Raw genomic sequence first — 14,927 nt, 5'->3', positions numbered from 1 at the left:
GACCTATTTCTAACATAATTTCCATTATTACTAACTTTAGAACTGTAAAATGTCATCAATATCCTTATAAGATGTATTACTTTTATTGTTTTATTTCACAAAACTTCATATGAAGTGTATGAAAACTAACAGAGGTTTTCATTCATAGCGTCTACCTCCCAACTTAATTTTTCCCAGAAGCACCTATTTTTCAACTCAAATTCTCCTACTTCATGGGTTTTCAGGGATCGTGACAGCCTTTTATTCTGGGGAGAGATAGGTTAATACCTTGGAAACACTTTAACAGGTCATGGGCAAGCTAAATATTAACTGTCCTCACCTCAATGGCCTGGGGAACCACACATCTTTGAGGTCCATGAGGAACTCCTAACTGGCCAAAGTAGTTGGATCCACATGATAGAACTTGACCATTTTCTGCAAAATACAAATACTTAAATTGCAAATCTATGAAGTAAGATGTCTGTGACCAATGGGTAAATGCTGCAGGGTGAGAGATGCAAAGGGGATGAGGGAAGTGCTTCAGTGCATTCAGACCATATTCCCTGCTTTTATTCCTCTGGGAATGAAAACACTGGGCACCAGGTTAAGCGCTCCACACAGATTGTCTATTCTATTCTCTCATTAATAACAGATTATTTGTGTAGAACACTTAACTCAGTGTCTAGTATTGGGATGGGAGGATAGTAATTTCTCACTTTTCATGTTTCCATGTGACAAAATTTCCATTAGTAAAACACTCCAGCTTTTCTCCCTGCCCTTCCCCATCCTCACTGCTTTGTAGGGGACAGCGGTCATGTAACCAACTGGTGAGTTTAGGAGACGGGACAGGACATGTGTGGCTTGGCACCTCCCTCTCAGTCATTCTAGGCTGACACATAGGAAGCATTTCCCTGTGGGGAAAGCCTAGCGATTTGGGGGTAAGTTTGGACAAGAAGAATATTAGGACCACTGGTCTCACAATTAATCCTGTTCTCCAATTTAGCCTTTACCAGTGAAAAGCCAATAGTTTTTAATCTCCAGTACTGACTTCTCTGTGCTTTTCTCACAACTGCCTCCAAATGTGAGCAGGAAAGAGCATTATCTACTGACTCCTCACAATCCAAAACATAGGCTCACAATAAACACTTTATAAATCATAGTTATTATTTAGATTCTAATAATTACCATCAAATTCAACACATATTACAGAACCCCTCCACAGAGAAGGATGGTGACACTTGAGCAGGGTTTTAAAGCTGGGATTCGAGTCTATCAAATAGACAAGAGGGGCTGGTCCAGACAGACAGAAGAGCATATACTGCTTGGTATGACTAGAAAGAAAAGTATGAGGAGTGTGGAGAATAAGAGACAAGGCACAAAGATAGCTAGTGAACAGTTACAGAAGGCCAACGCTACAAAGCTAGGAATCTGAGCTATGTCTGGGAGAATCCACAAGGGTTTATGACAGGAGAGTGACAGAAGATGCCTTTACCAGAGGACCGTGGCAAAGAGGGAGCCTGGTCAGAAACCACAGGTGGTCCTTTAAATCCAGAATGGCCAGCTAGACAGAGCAAAGCTGAACAGAGAGGTCAAAACTGCTTCAAGGGAACAGACGTCAGCTGACAAAATAACTACTGCTGGCTGTTCCCAAGTGCATTATTCTAATAATCCTCTGGCCATAACCTATCCTGCTACCTGGCTTCACAAAGACCAAACAGATCTGCTCAACACCATTTATTAAAAAAAAATAAAAATAAAAAATCCCACAGTGGGAAAAAGCTGCCATCACTGATTTGGCAACCACTATTGTCTCATATTCTCCTACCACATTCCCCGTAAGTAACCCTTTGCTGCCACTGCTGGCTACTGGCCAGCTACCCAAGGCACGCGGCTATCATGAACTTTTGGGACAGGAAGTGGCCACCACTAGTGATCTAGTCTATTCCCTGCTCTCTGACTAAAGTTTTCCACCCCAATCCCAGTCTCCTTTACTGTTAAACTCTCCTTAGAAAAGGTAGTCCATAACTTTCCTTGACAACCAGAGGGAAAATTTGTGTGTGCTTTTTACTTATTTTTATTTATTTTGAGATGGATTATTGCTCTGTCGCTCAGGCTGGGGTGCAGTGGCGCAATCTCAGCTCACTGCAACCTCCACCTCCCAGGTTCAAGTGATTCGCCTGCCTCAGCCTCCCAAATAGCTGGGACTACAGATTAGCTGGGACTATAGGCATGGGGTACCACACCTGGCTAATTTCTGTATTTTTGGTAGAGACGGGGTTTTACCATGTTGGCCAGGGTGGTCTCAGACTCCTGACCTCAAGTGATACACCCGCCTTGGCCTCCCAAAGTGCTGGGATTACAATTGTGAGCCACTGCACCCGGCCTTGTGTGTGCTTTTTAAACACAAAGAGGCTTTCATTTAATCTGCAGTCACCACCATCATACTGTTCTCACCCAAATCCTATGTGGTGATAAAAATTTACCTAGGAGTGAACTCACTTGTGAGTATAATGGTAAAATCCCAGCCACAGGCCACCTGTTGGATGGGACAGCCAAAGAGGGATTTGCAGGGGGTAAAATATGGGATATCCTCTGTGTGACCAAGCCCCAGTTGCCCATCTTTGTTCAGGCCACAAACAAAGAGGTCTCCTCCATCTGCAAAATATAAAAAAATCAGTGACAGTGTGCACAGGTAAAAACACAACTGCAAAATGGACAAAAAGATTTCACTAATTATTTGGAGTCTCAGACCAATAACTTTTTTCCCATCGAAGTTAATAAGCTGTGTATGTTCACGTATTCTGGAGCAAACAACACAAGGCCAAGCGCCTCAAACTAATACCTACGTAGAAACTTCAAGTCTTGCAGCAGTGGTCAATCAATCACCAAACTGAGCATCTACTGGAACAAAAAGCCAACATTTATTCAACACTGAGAACGTGCCAGGTACTGTTTTAAGAGCTTTTTGTGCAGGGCAGACTTATCCTTTAGGCACAGTGTCTAGGGCCCACAATGCTTTCAGAGGCCCACAGAGTGGCTTAATTTTTTGTTATTTTGAAATGAGAAAAAGATAATATAGTAACAATACATATGTAACACTAAATCTGGAGTGGATTATATTAATATCCACTTTTATACCAACACAGTTGTAAAATATAATTTTATTTCTTTACAAAGGAAGGGGTCCGTAAAGGGAAAAGCACCAAGGACCCCTGACAGTCGGAATGGAGCCCTGCTAACTCACTGGTTCTCTTCACCCACCATTATTATCCTCAAGTAATCGATTCAGAAACTGTGGCTATTTGCCCAAGGTCACATAGATAATAAGTCACAGAACCAGGATCTGAACCCAGAGATTTGATTCCAGAGCTCATGTTCTCAACCAGATGCAATATGACCCCCTTTACAACATTGTAGCACTTGTACTACTTGTTAAGTGCTATCCTAGATACAGTAAGGGAAGATTAAGGGAAATAACACAGTTTTTGCTCTCAAGGAATATCCAATCTAATTACAAAGACTTCTAACTCCTATGGTGTAAAATATACATTGTAACTCTGCCACTAATTTGCCTTGTGATGTTAAGCCATCAGTGTTCCTTTCTGAGTTTCATTTGTATAATGGAGGGGGTCGGGGAAAGGGGTGGCCTAGAAGATCTCTGAAGTCCTTCTAGCCCTGAAAATCTAGGATCTTCTGATGGTAATGCAGCTCTTTCACAAAAATGTTTCACAAAAATACATTATTTTCCTCTGCAAAATACAAAAGGATGAAAGATGGCAATATCATATCCACGGGAAAACATCTAAATAAGAAAATGAGTGACTATCTACTTTTGAAGGAAATTACCTGTGACAACTGCAGAGTGGCCCCCTCCTCCTGTGATCCTCCTGACACTCCTGGGTTTACAGAAGTCATTCAGTTGCTGGGGCAACAGCACATCTTCCTTATGGCCGAGGCCAAGTTGCCCATAGCTATTTGCACCCTAGGGATGAATAAGCCAACAATGAAAAAGTGTGGGAACCACAACTGTCGATGTCTATTTACCTGTCTCTGTCTTTCTCACCCTGACGTAGCTCTCAGAGCCTATAACAGATGAGATTTCTTAGGCTCATTTTTAAAAAAAAAAATTTTTAGCTCCTTCATGGCAAATACTCACAGCACTGTTTATTCAAATATATAATAACAAGCACCAGAAAACAACACATAACCCTGTCTCCCCACTCCTGATCTGTAATCCCATTACTAAGAGACTCATGACCGTAACAGTGGAGGAAATTCATGTACAGGAAAGTTCCTAGGTAGGCACCCTGGCAGGCTTAATTTACTGGGGTAAAGGACAAATGCCCTGCTTGGCCTCCTGCAGCAGCTGAAGAAACCACACTTTTTTCTACCTCAGGCCCCAGAAGGCAAAGTGGCGATGCTAGCCATGGCTGGAGGGGACATGAGTCCTATGAGGTCCTTGGCCTAGCCCAACCCTCAGGAGGTAATGGGGTAAAGCGGCCTTTCCTCTTAGGGTGGCCATGAAAAGAGAGGCCATATCCTAAATCAAGGTTCTTCTGACTGACAACAAGACAGCCTCTTGAGGAGGAGGGGCTTCTCTTCTCTAGAGAGAGTTCCAGGCTGCGAGTCCTTGGCAGGAGTATCTCGTATCTCTCCTTACCCACTCCTCCTGCACCCATGCCACCTCACTGCTTTCCCTAGCTGAACTTCAGCCCCCAAATGAGAACACTACCCAGGACGTTTCAAATAAATTACAAATATGGACACAGAATCCAAACAAAGTTCCAGTAGAAGCTGCTCACAGACCCCTACAGGGGCCAGCCTGAAGAAAAATGAAGGTCATTCCTTTGTTATCTGCGTCTCTGGAGCTGTGGGCAAAACTGTCTCCCCTTGTCCTTGAGTAATCATGGGGACAGCTCAGGACAGAGAGAGTTTCAGACTTAGAAACACCCTTACCCCAACTCCTTTCTTCCCTCATCAAATCCCTTCCCCAAAATCTGAAAAGAAAAATAATAATAATTCGCTCACTGAAGCATTTGGGAATGTAAATCTTACCCTTCCTTTGTCAAGTGGTAAACTGACTAAAGAGGAAATGACCTGTTAGGCTCATTCTTAACGGCTGTTATATGCAACCCACATTTAGATGGAGGCCCCATCCTCAGAACACCATGATTTCCATACGAGAAGAGTCCTCAGCATCCACAACTCAGCCAGTGACATTCCTCATCTTTCCCTTCTTATGCTCCAGCCCCCATGTATTGCCTTTGGGAGACAGCACAGGGGTTCCTTCTGATAAAAGCTAACTATCTAGGGAAGCTAAGGAAAGAAAAAAATGGGAGAGAAATGGCATCAAAATGGGAGGGCAACATCCTGGAATTAGTTCTTGTTTCTCCTCCCCAAACCCATGATGGGAAAACTGACAATGACTCTGGAATCAAAGTTGGCTAAGATTTTGTGCCTTAAAGCAAGGTATGTCATTATTTCATTTGTACAGTGAAAGAGGCTGGCAATGATCTCTAAAGGCCTTTTGAAGTACAGTGCTATGTGACTCCAAGATTCACACGGTGAGATTCCAGTAAGGGGACAGATTTCCCCTCGACAGGCAATATGTCTATTATTATTATTATTATTTCCCCTCGACAGGCAATATGTCTATTATTATTATTATACAGAAAAGGTCCATAATCCCTAATCTGAAATGCTTACAGTCAGATGTATTTCAGATTCAGAATATTACAGCTTTTAGAAAAGTAATACAGTATATATGTCATATATACTGATGCTAGGTCCAAGGACAGCAGCCCGTAAGCAAAACAATAATATTTCTGCATTAAAAAGTACAAATATTCATAAGAAGTGGCCAAAGACTATAAATGGCCTTATGTCCAGTAAGTTTTGGGTTTTCAGAGCTTTTTGTATTCAGAACTGAAGATAAGGGATTGTGGACCTGCAGAGAGAATCTTTATAATTTATTCAAGTACCTACTCCTAGCTGGTTCTTCCTGGAGATGAGAAGTAAAATCTTTTAAATATGTTTGTTTTTGAAGACACCTGAATGAGGAAAAGTGATGTAAAATAATTACAACAAATACATATATACATACATACATACATACATACATACATAATCCTTCCCCTTGTAGTCTATTTCACAGCCATCCTGGGCTGCAAGGACTCAAAAAGATGGAAGAGTAAGCCATAGCAGGGGCGTAAGTCCCAGAAGCCCACAGGGGCTATATTAGCTACCAATTACTGAGTGCTTCTCTCCATACTGTGCATTCACCTTTAATCCTCACAACAACTAAGAAGGACATTATTACTCCCATTTCACAGAGGAAGAAACTAAGGCTCAGAGAGGTTAAGTAACTTTCCATAGTTACATCTGGGTAGGCAAAAAGTCTGATGCCCTGCACCTTTTCCTATGCCTTACTGTGTCTCTAAGAAAAAATTTAAAAAGGACATACAGTGAACCAGCCCAGAGCTTACCTGGCAGGTGGTTAACTGTATGACCTTATCTAAAATAGCATCCCCATATCACTCATTTTCTGCTTTATTTTTCTTCATGCCACTTCTTGATGTTACATTATATATGTCTACTTGTTTACTGTACACCTCCCTTGCTAGAAACTAAACTCCAGGAGGGCAGGAACTCTGCTTTGCTCACTGCAGTTTCCCCTGCATCTGAAACTGTGCTGGCCCAAAGAAGATGTACATATATTTATATGGCGAATGAATGTAAGACCCTATGAAAGACTTGCTCAGCATGAAAGAGAATATAGAGTATATATGCACAGGATTTCTTGGTCAGCCCTGAGATCTCCGTGGCTGTCCCATTACGAGGGGTGCAAGGCTGCTGAACACCTGGGAGAAAAGTAACATGACACGTGGGCACTGTGATGTTCAAATTATGGTACCAATTTTTGTAATGCTGCAAGAGGCCCTAAATCCAAGATAAAGCAAGACAAAGGGAAATTTAACACAACCTATAACAACTGTTGTTCGCCTTTCTTCCTTGCAAACACTCCAGACATATCACACGTGCACATGCACGCGCGCACACACACACACACACACCCCTAACAAGGTAAATCCCCTTCCTGTGAACTGAACTTTATTCCCCCAAAATTCACGTGTTGAAGCCCTAACCTTTAGTACCTTACTGTATTTGGAGAGAGGGGCAAATACAGTAATTTAACCTTAATTGCCTTTAAAGGAGCAATTAAGGTTAAATGAGGTCATAAGGGTGGGGCCCTAATCCAATATGACTGGTGTCCTTAAAAGAAGAGACATCAGGGATGCTCACGCACACAGAAAAGGCCATGTGAGGACACAGTGAAAAAAGCCATGTGAGGACACAGTGAGAAGGCGGCCATCTGCAAGCCAGAGAGAGGCCTCGGGAGAAACCAAACCTACTCACACCTTGATCTTGGCCTTCTAGCCTCTGGAACTGTGAGAAAATAAATTTCTGTTGTTTAAGCCTCTGTTGTGTGGTATTTTGTTATGGTACCCCCACAGTTTCCGATTATACAGCAGGAAAAACACACCATCAGTCCTCCAAACACAACAGAAGGGTGTCAACCTATTAAACATATTTTACAACCTTTAATATTCGGCTTTGTCTGTACTGAAACAATATTTCTGTTTCCTCTGTCCACACAGATGCCAGTCTCCTGCCTGGAAAAAGCCAGAGACAGCACACATTCAATCCCCAACTCCACCCGCAGCTCCTGGGCCACCTCAAAGACGCCCAGCCAGCCAGACTACCGCAGGCCACGCCATGCTTCCCCTCCTGCCAAATTGCAGCCCCACATTCAACAAGTGCCGCCTTGCACTGATCATTACTTCTTTAAAAATTGGACAATACTGATTTTAACAGCAATACAGGTTATAATGTTGCTCTCCCCCAACACAAGAGCTGGAAGTCCTTCACTCGTGTATTTCACTCATGTGTATTTCCCCAACACCAGCACATGGGTAGGCACACAGATCCTCGTTCATTCATTCGTCAACAAGTATTTACTGGGGACCTACAATGTGCCAGACACCAAGAGAGGCACCGTGAACAAGACAGGCACAGCACCCACTCTTACCACACTTACTTTCTAGCCAGAGAGATTGACGTTAATAATAAATTATACACACCATTACAATTGTGATACGTGCTATGAAGAAGCACAAGACGCAGGGACTCCTTGTTCCCGTGCATGCTGGTCGGTCACCTGCCACGCTCCTGTGCATGAACCCTCCTCTCTCCCAGACACACATCAAGATGACCCTGTCTCTCCCAATGCTCCCGTCAAACCAACAGCAGCCCAACTCCCCCAAAACATGCAAGAACCGGTCACAGCAGAGTGTCAGCAAATAGGCAGGGTCTGTGCCTTGTGCGCGGCCAAACACCGCAGGCCTCACATCCAAAGGATGCTTTCGCCAGGCTGGGACAGGGCCTCCCTCCTCCAGGCATCAGGAGGGTGGGGGGCACAGGTGGCCCCACGGGGCTCTGGGACCGGGAAATCCTCTCTACCGAGCCCTCCGCGCTGTCTTCCAGGCGCTATTCGGGCGGGAGGGCTCTCGCGGAACCAGACGCTCTGTCCCGAGGCAGGTTCTTCCCGCGGCGCCACAGCCCCTCCCGCCCTGATCCCGCCAGCCGGCAGGCCCCTAAGTCGACCGCGAAGACCCTTCCTTCCCCGCCCACACCTCCTCCGCTCCCAGCCCAGGATCCTTCAACCCAGAGCCCGGCTCGGACCTCGGCCGCCCAGCCCCTGAACTGCCCACGCCGCGGCCAGCAGCTCCCACGTCTCGGCGCCCCTCAGGGCCGGCACTGGCCCGGGGGCGGAGTCACGTACCCAGGCGAAGAGCGCGGCCGCCGCGGGGGCGGCCTCCGAAGCGCTGGGCTCGCGCTCCATGTGAGGACGCTCCGCCGGCGCTTCCGGGAGGGACCGCACGGGGGCGGGGCCTGCTGGGGACTGGTGGGCACCGGAGCCCCGGGACCCGGGGCTGGACCTTGGACGCGTGACGGGTAGGGCGCGGGGCGGGGTCTGTGGTGGGAAAGGGCCCGCGAGCCGGGAGAGAGGGTGCGGCCGCGCCCTCGGGCCACTGGGGATCAGCGGTGGGCGGGGCCGGACGACAGCCCCGGAGCCGCCTCCCAGTCAGCCCGCCCCGGCGGCGCTCGCAGCGTCTCCGCCCGCAGCCTCCCGTCTCGCTGGGCCTCTCAACCTCTCGCTCTTCCCCCCTCGTGCTCTTTATTTTTAGTCGTAATTTCATGTTTCATGCAGGCGCACTGCGCGCCACAGTTCACAAAGCTCCTTCGCGTTTTTGTCTCCTTGGAGGCCCACGACAGCCCAGAGGGGCTGACAGGGCAGGGATGGCATCATCATTTGCGGGAACAGGAAATGGAGCCTGAGGGGTAGGCGTCTCAGGCGCAATTATCTTGAGCCCGCTTTGGTGTGCGTTCGCAAACATCTGTGGGGGCGCCTTGGGAGGCGAGTGGAGTGGCACGTCGCCGGTGTCGCCCTCTGCACCTGGCACGGAGCGGGAACCTGCGCCTCGCGACTCTGAATGGGGGAGGCTGGTTAGCGTCGACTCCTGCCGGGGCAGCCTCGGCGCTCCGGGCACGGCCCTGAGCTCATTCTGTTAATAATACTGGAAAATCGTCATCCAACGAACATTTCCATATAAAATGGCTTTTCTCAGACAGCGTCGTGTTGCTGATGGGAGTTAATTAAGTTCAGTTTATCTGAAGGAAAATATGGCACTGCGTATCGGGAATACAGAACACATGGGGCCACATTAAAGATGATCATCCACATTCAATTCAGTAGCACTTGGCCCCTCTGCTGACACGGGCCTCCAGCACTCACTGCCCTTCACGCCTGGGCTTCTGGGAAGTGTCTCCAATGAGCTCTTACACTGTCCTTCCCTGTTCTTTCACTCCATCCACTTCTAGGAGTTTCTGCCTGTAAGACCACTTGAGAGCAGCCCCTCACCTTTATCTCTCCAACCTGTGGCATCTGGAGAACGTTGATGACCATACCAAGAAAAAAGCAAACTTTGGAGAGGTAAAACAGCTCTTCATTCTCTAGGGATCTGAATGTGCAGGAGCTATATACCATGTTTGCTGACTGTCTTATGAGTGGGCTTTTTTGTGCTGACCATTTCTTTGAAGCATGTGTAACAGGATGTAAAAATGGGACCCTTCTCCGCCCAGTTTTGGCTGAGCAACAAGTGCCAGTTACTCCTGTATCATAAAGTAAGGTTCAAGACCACCAAAGCAGGACTTGCAAAGCAGCTGTCTAGAAACCAGTGTATGACTTTCAGTCTACGAAAAAGGTTGAGAGGCCAGAGAGAATTCTAGTAGGATATGTCGCCTCAATTACCAATGTGGTGTGAGTCTCACCCATCTCAGGTCTAAGGAAAGTTACTTTAGCTGGGTTCCTGAGAGAGCTTGTATGCATCCCTCTAGATTAGGACTCAGACAGGCTTCTGTCCAATCCGTTCTGAGAAATACAAGGGCTTGTGGCTGGGTATCTGCTCTAATAGCTGAGCAGAGACAAACTGACGCTTTGGGGAGGTCTTTCACACCTAGAGTTTTTCAAAATAAAAACTGTCCATTTCCCATACCTGAGCAAACTGGCTAGGAGATGGTCTTCGACCTTGTCCAAGAGAATTTCTGGAAGGGTGAAGTGACGCCCACAGGAGAGTCGGTCACTAGATTCCTTGAGGGTGAGGGAAATGAATTTAACAGCCCAGAGAGATACATTTACCCACATCAAGAAATCCCAAGAAATAAGAAGGTGGGAAGGTCTTCCAAAACGCCCATAAGAAAATGTCAGCATGTAATACTTACCAAGTACAGAAAGCACTGATAACTCACAACAGTATCAGACCAAAAAGAACTTTTCTCCTCCTTACCTCTCCTCCCCTCTACATCTCCCCAACCCTGGAGGAGTCCCAGGAATCCACTGAGTAACAAGGGACAAGGAAATGAAGAAACTAAGCACACCCACTCCCTTCTCAGTTCTAGAGGAGGAAAAAAGCTTCAACCTTAAAGTTTGTTTTATCAAAGTTTTTCCACAGGACTAGCCTTTTCAAATATTGAAATGAGAGAGAGAGAGAGAGAGAGTGTGTGTGTGTGTGTGTGAGAGAGAGAGAGAGAGAGAGAAATGGAAATTAGGAGCTAAGGACTTTTTATTACCTGTGAGCAAGCAGAAAGTCAGGCAGCAACCTGAGATTTCATCCAGAGGGGCAAGGAAGGACTACCTACAGAGCCAGTTTTAATAGAGAGAAGGTCTGGGAGAATATAGTTGTTTTCTGACTCCACCCCTTGAATGTACAAGCATCAATATTTTAACTAACCTACAGTTATATTATTATGTCATATCCCTTAATATAATTTATTGGAAGTGTTGAGATGTTGCAACTATTTCAACTATGTACTCGCCACTGCCTAATTCCCATGAGCAGCCTCGCTGAATTGCAGTTCTTGAATGGGACTAGATTTAAACCATTTAATGGCTTCGCTTTCAGATGGCTTGTCTCCCCAAAAGAGGAAAGTATAAAGTATTTGGGAACATACAGATTGCATCTCTGTACCATAAAGGTTAGGAAATTTTTTCCCATTGGATTATTTTATTTGATCATCCCAATAATACCAGTATGATAAGTGCTGTTAGGATTATTATTTTGTTTTATCTTATTTTGTTTTTTTGAGTCAGGGTCTCCCTCTGTGGCCCAGGCTGGAGTGCAGGTGGCATGATAATGGCTCACGGCAGCCTCTACCTCCTGGGCTCAAGTGATCCTCCTGCCTCAGCCTCCCAAGTAGCTAGGGCTACAGGTGTGAGCCACCTTGCCTGGCCAGGATCATTGTTTTATAGATGAGAAAACTGAGGCTCAAAGTAGTTATTTACTTCAAGGTCAGTTTTCTACTTTTGATAAAGGAAGATTAGCTAGCTACATACCTATTCTCTCATTAAAAAAAAACTAGAAAATTTGACAGAAAATATTTTTAAAATCTATTTCAAGTCATTGGAGAGCTATCAAAGCAGGAAGAACTTGAAGGGCCAAGATCTGGAAGCTGAGAGATTATATTTGGCACTACTTTTCTCCTTGAAGCACTTGCTAATTACTAAGCAATGTCTTGGAGGCTAAGAAACTGGGCTGAAATCAACAACTAAGAAGCTGAGCAGTACCTTTAGCAATCTCATAGGGTAGGGATGGGAGGAGGGAATGGTGGACATGAAGGAGGGGACAAAAGTAGTAGTCCAGAGCCCCCAAGGAGAAGACCTGGTACACACTCATAGTTTCCTCTTGAGATCCCTAAAGGGCTACACCCTAAAAGTCAAGGTGAACTGGAAATAGACCAGCCCTCACAAAGACTGAAGCTCAACTTCTCTTTGGCTCAATCCCTAATTGGACTAAGACTTTACCATGCCATTATATACTGCCTACTAGAAGCTAAAATTAATACCCTCTTGTGGAAGATAAAATCATCCAGAAGCTAAGGAGGAATATCTGTTAAGAGAGTGATTGTATTAGTAATTCTTTACATGTGGAAAATAAGGAGTTTTTTTTTTTTTTACAAAGTCCTCTTGAGGCATAACTTCTCCAATAATCTAGTGTAGTAGACTTAGTTCATTTTACAGATGAGGAGTGTAAACCAAAAATAAAATTCTAAGCCCCCCCACCAACCATCTGAATGGACTTTCTTCTAGGCCAGGGCACTCTAAAATGTAACCTGAAAGACTGATTCAGGCCATGACTGGAAGTGGGGGTCACACACATGCTCCTTATACCTCTCCAGCATTAACATCAACACAGACCTTAAGTCTGATAAGAAAAATTGACAGTATTCTCTTGGAAGCCTGCCATCTGGAGGCTTCATCTGCATGATAAAACTCTGGTCTCCGCAAACTCATACAGCAACCCAGACATTCCTTTCTATGAAATGCCAATTAGAAAAATTTTAAAACTACCTATAATCTGGAAGCCTCCCACCCAACACTTTGAATTATCCCAGCTTTCTGGACTGAGCCCATGTATCTTATAAATGTATTTAACTGAAGTCTCATGTCTCCCTAAAATGTATAAAACCAAGCTGCACCCTGACCACCTTGGGCACATGTTCTCAGGGTCTCCTAAGGGCTGTGTCATGGGCCATGGTCACTCATATTTGGCTCTTCAAATTACTGTGTTTGACTCTTTTCGTCGACAGGAACATAACACTGAGACTTTACCAAGAACTCTGAAAAGCGATTACCAGGTTCCAGATGTGTTTGGCTTCTATCTCATATTCATAGGCTTTTTAAGAAGTATAAAGATATAATGGATTTCCTAAACTAATAAAATTGCTAATATAAGTTTAAATCAATTTTTAGTGTATGTTTGAAAAAAAGTAAATATTGGTTGAGAACATAAATTTTGTGTTCATTTATTATCCCACTGAATAACAAACTTGTAAATCATAAATGTATATTACATAGTAAAACAAAGATTAGACCAAAATAGACCATAGTACCTTAAACACTTCCTATGAATTAACATATGGACTCTATCATATGTTCCTTTAGAGAATTCAGGATTTTTTTTCTTTTTTGAATTTGGAAGCCAACTTAAAAGCTAACAATAATTATGTACATTTTGGTGTGTCATTACTACTTGTATAACTCCAAATGACAAAATATGTAGGTAAAGAAATGTAGGCATTCTGAAGACCAGCTTTTGAGCATCCTTAAAAAGTCATGAGGATATTAACTATGTCTTTGAATAATGATTCACTGATTAAGAATTATTAACCGGCTGAGTATGGTGGCTTATGCTTGTAATCCCAGCACTTTGGGAGGCCGAAGCGGGTGGATCACCTGAGGTCAGAAGTTCGAGACCAGCCTGGCCAACATGGCGAAACCCCATCTCTACTAAAAAAACAAAAATTAGCCGGGCATGATGAAGCACGCCTGCAGTCCCAGGTTGCAGAGAGCTGAAATCACGCAACTGCACTCCAGCCTGGGCAACAGAGTGAGACTCTGTCTCAAAAAAAAAAAAAAAAAAAAAAAATTATAAACGAAGCTTTTAGTTCAATTCTGTTCTCACATTTGGGTAACTATTTACATATTCCTAGGTGCTTTGAAGACATATATTTAAAATGCATGAAAATTCTAAGACTCTCAGGACTCCTGATTTACCAAATATTGCAAATACCCAGAAGTGAGAAGAACTGAAATCCATCATTTAAAATTTCCAATGTTTGGCCAGGTGCAGTGGCTCATGCCTGTAATCCCAGCACTTTGGGAGGCTGAGGCGGGCAGATCACAAGGTCAGGAGATCGAGACCATCCTGGCTAACACGGTGAAACCTTGTCTCTACTAAAAATACAAAAAATTAGCCGCATGTGGTGGCAGGCGCCTGTAGTCCCAGCTACTCAGGAGTTGGAGGCAGGAGAATGCCGTGAACTTGGGAGGCGGAGCTTGCAGTGAGCCAAGATGGCACCACTGCACTCCAGCCTGGGCGACAGAGCAAGACTCCGTCTCAAAAAAAAAAAAAAAAAAAAAATATTTCCATTGTTCTGAAGTTGTGGATTATAAGGCTGTGCCTTTAACATTTATTCTCATGTGCTTTAGGCATAGAGTGATTTTAAACATCATCATTTTAAAATTCAATAAGTATGATTCTTCACCATTATCAAAGTTGTGTGAAAATAACCATATATAGTATGCATAATTTGTGTTATTTGCTATTTTTTAATTTTTTTCTACATGTTCTAAGATTTGTTATCTATTATGATTTGCTTACAGTAGATTTCCTTGCAACCAAACTATAAATCAGATAATCAATATTTCAAATGATTCCAGATTAGCTAGCATCTATTTACCATCAAATGTATACTTAAGAGTTGATTAGCTATTAAAATGTACAATGTAAAAATTTAAAACAGCATGAATTATTTTTCAAAATTCTATT

General features: G+C 44.2%; 1 protein-coding gene and 1 long non-coding RNA gene across 13 annotated transcripts in view; one reads left to right on the top strand and one right to left on the bottom strand.

The window, feature by feature from the left end:
- The window catches only part of SERGEF (secretion regulating guanine nucleotide exchange factor), a 237,365-nt gene extending 228,270 nt beyond the window's left edge, over positions 1-9,095 (bottom strand). For all 10 annotated transcript variants that reach the window (XR_010121291.1, XR_010121292.1, XR_008658416.2 and 7 more), the window contains exons 1-4: positions 8,822-9,095; positions 3,826-3,961; positions 2,479-2,634; positions 320-414 (exon numbers count right to left, since the gene is read on the bottom strand). Coding sequence is in view for 4 of the 10 variants with exons in the window: in XM_055282206.2 (XP_055138181.1) it covers positions 320-414; positions 2,479-2,634; positions 3,826-3,961; positions 8,822-8,881 (447 nt within the window). In the remaining 6 variants the exon portion in view is untranslated. The remainder of the gene's footprint in view (positions 1-319; positions 415-2,478; positions 2,635-3,825; positions 3,962-8,821) is intronic.
- The window catches only part of LOC129484358 (uncharacterized), a 50,266-nt gene continuing 44,241 nt past the window's right edge, over positions 8,903-14,927 (top strand). For 2 of the 3 annotated variants that reach the window (XR_008658421.2, XR_010121296.1), the window contains exons 1-2: positions 8,903-8,994; positions 9,922-10,033. This is a non-coding gene — a long non-coding RNA (uncharacterized lncRNA). The remainder of the gene's footprint in view (positions 8,995-9,921; positions 10,034-14,927) is intronic. The other variant, XR_010121295.1, reaches the window with a different exon arrangement.

The sequence above is a fragment of the Symphalangus syndactylus genome, chromosome 6, assembly GCF_028878055.3.
Source record: "Symphalangus syndactylus isolate Jambi chromosome 6, NHGRI_mSymSyn1-v2.1_pri, whole genome shotgun sequence".
Taxonomy (NCBI): domain Eukaryota; kingdom Metazoa; phylum Chordata; class Mammalia; order Primates; family Hylobatidae; genus Symphalangus; species Symphalangus syndactylus.
This window is presented reverse-complemented; position numbering and strand designations above follow the sequence as displayed.